General features: G+C 53.1%; 2 protein-coding genes across 2 annotated transcripts in view; one reads left to right on the forward strand and one right to left on the reverse strand.

Moving 5' to 3' along the window:
- LOC102039966 (UDP-galactose translocator-like) overlaps window positions 1–895 on the forward strand; it is a gene marked incomplete at its 5' end in the record, with an annotated part of 4,325 nt that extends 3,430 nt beyond the window's left edge. Inside the window, one exon of the mRNA XM_031065735.1 lies at window positions 842–895. Within this exon, the coding sequence (XP_030921595.1) occupies window positions 842–895 (54 nt within the window). The remainder of the gene's footprint in view (window positions 1–841) is intronic.
- A 66-nt stretch (window positions 896–961) lies between these two features.
- PORCN (porcupine O-acyltransferase) overlaps window positions 962–1,259 on the reverse strand; it is a gene marked incomplete at its 5' end in the record, with an annotated part of 5,822 nt that continues 5,524 nt past the window's right edge. The window contains one exon of the mRNA XM_031065734.1: window positions 962–1,007. Within this exon, the coding sequence (XP_030921594.1) occupies window positions 962–1,007 (46 nt within the window). The remainder of the gene's footprint in view (window positions 1,008–1,259) is intronic.

A 1,259-nucleotide genomic window follows, 5' to 3' on the forward strand; every position in this document is an offset into this window, starting at 1 on the left:
TGAGCAGGTGAGGGTGCCCAGGTGAGGGGTGAGCAGGTGAGGGTGCTCAGGTGAGGGGTGAGCAGGTGAGGGGCAGCAGGTGGCAGGATCTCATCAGAGCCCATTAGGGCTCATTAGGATGGTGGAGGAGCTAGGGAGTCCCCAGGGGTCAGCAGGTGAGGGGCAGCAGGTGGCAGGACCTCATTAGGGCTCATTAGAGCTCATTAAGGCTCATTAGAGCTCATTAGGGCTCATTAAGGCTCGTTGGGCTCATTAGTATGGGGGAGGAGTTTGGGAGTGCCCAGGGGTCAGCAGATGAGGAGCAGCAGCTGTGGGGTCAGCAAGTAGCAGGACCTCATTAGAGCTTATTAGGCTCATTAGAGCTCGTTAGGGCTCATTAGAGCTCATTAGGACTCGTTAGCTCATTAGGGCTTGTTAGTGTGGCAGAGCAGCTTGGGGTTCCCCAGGGGTCAGCAGGTGAGGGGACCCAGGTGTGGGGTCAGCAGGTGGCAGGGCCTCATTAGAGCTCATTAGGCTCATTAGAGCTCGTTAGGGCTCATTAGAGCTCATTAGGGCTCATAAGAGCTCGTTAGGCTCATTAGAGCTCGTTAGGCCTCATTAGAGCTCGTTAGGCTCATTAGAGCTCATTAGGGCTCATTAGAGCTCGTTAGGCTCATTGGGCTCATTAGGACGGTGGAGGAGTTTGGGGGTCCCCAGGGTCAGCAGGGGGGGACCCCGATCTTGGCCTCGTTTGGGTAGCAGGGACTCGTTACAGCTCATTAGGGCTCATTAGGGACCTGCAGAGGCTCGTTAGGGGGTGGGGAGCTTGTTAATGCTCATTAATTGGTGGGGGATCATTAAGGCTCATTGGGTGCTGGGGGATGCCGAGGTGGAGATTAATGAGGTCAGAGGTTAACGAGGTCAGCAGGGTTAATGAGGTGAGCAATTAATGAGGTTAATGAGGTCAGCAGGGTTAACAAGGTCATAGGTTAATGAGGTCAGTGGGGTTAATGAGGTTAATGAAGGAGCTCTGGGGTAATGAGGTCATCAGGGTCAATGAAGTCAGCAAGGTTAACAAGGTCATAGGTTAATGAGATCAGAGGTAATGAGGTCAGCAGGGTTAATGAGGTCAGAGGTTAATGAGGTTAATGAAGGAGCTCTGGGTTCATGAGGTCAGCAGGGTTAATGAGATCAGGCGTTAATGAAGTCAGAGGTTAACGAGGTCTCAGGGGGTTAATGAAGGGTTAATGAGGGGCTGATTGGGACCCCGCCCCCTCTGT

Source organism: Geospiza fortis, unplaced genomic scaffold (assembly GCF_000277835.1).
Source record: "Geospiza fortis unplaced genomic scaffold, GeoFor_1.0 scaffold2461, whole genome shotgun sequence".
Taxonomy (NCBI): domain Eukaryota; kingdom Metazoa; phylum Chordata; class Aves; order Passeriformes; family Thraupidae; genus Geospiza; species Geospiza fortis.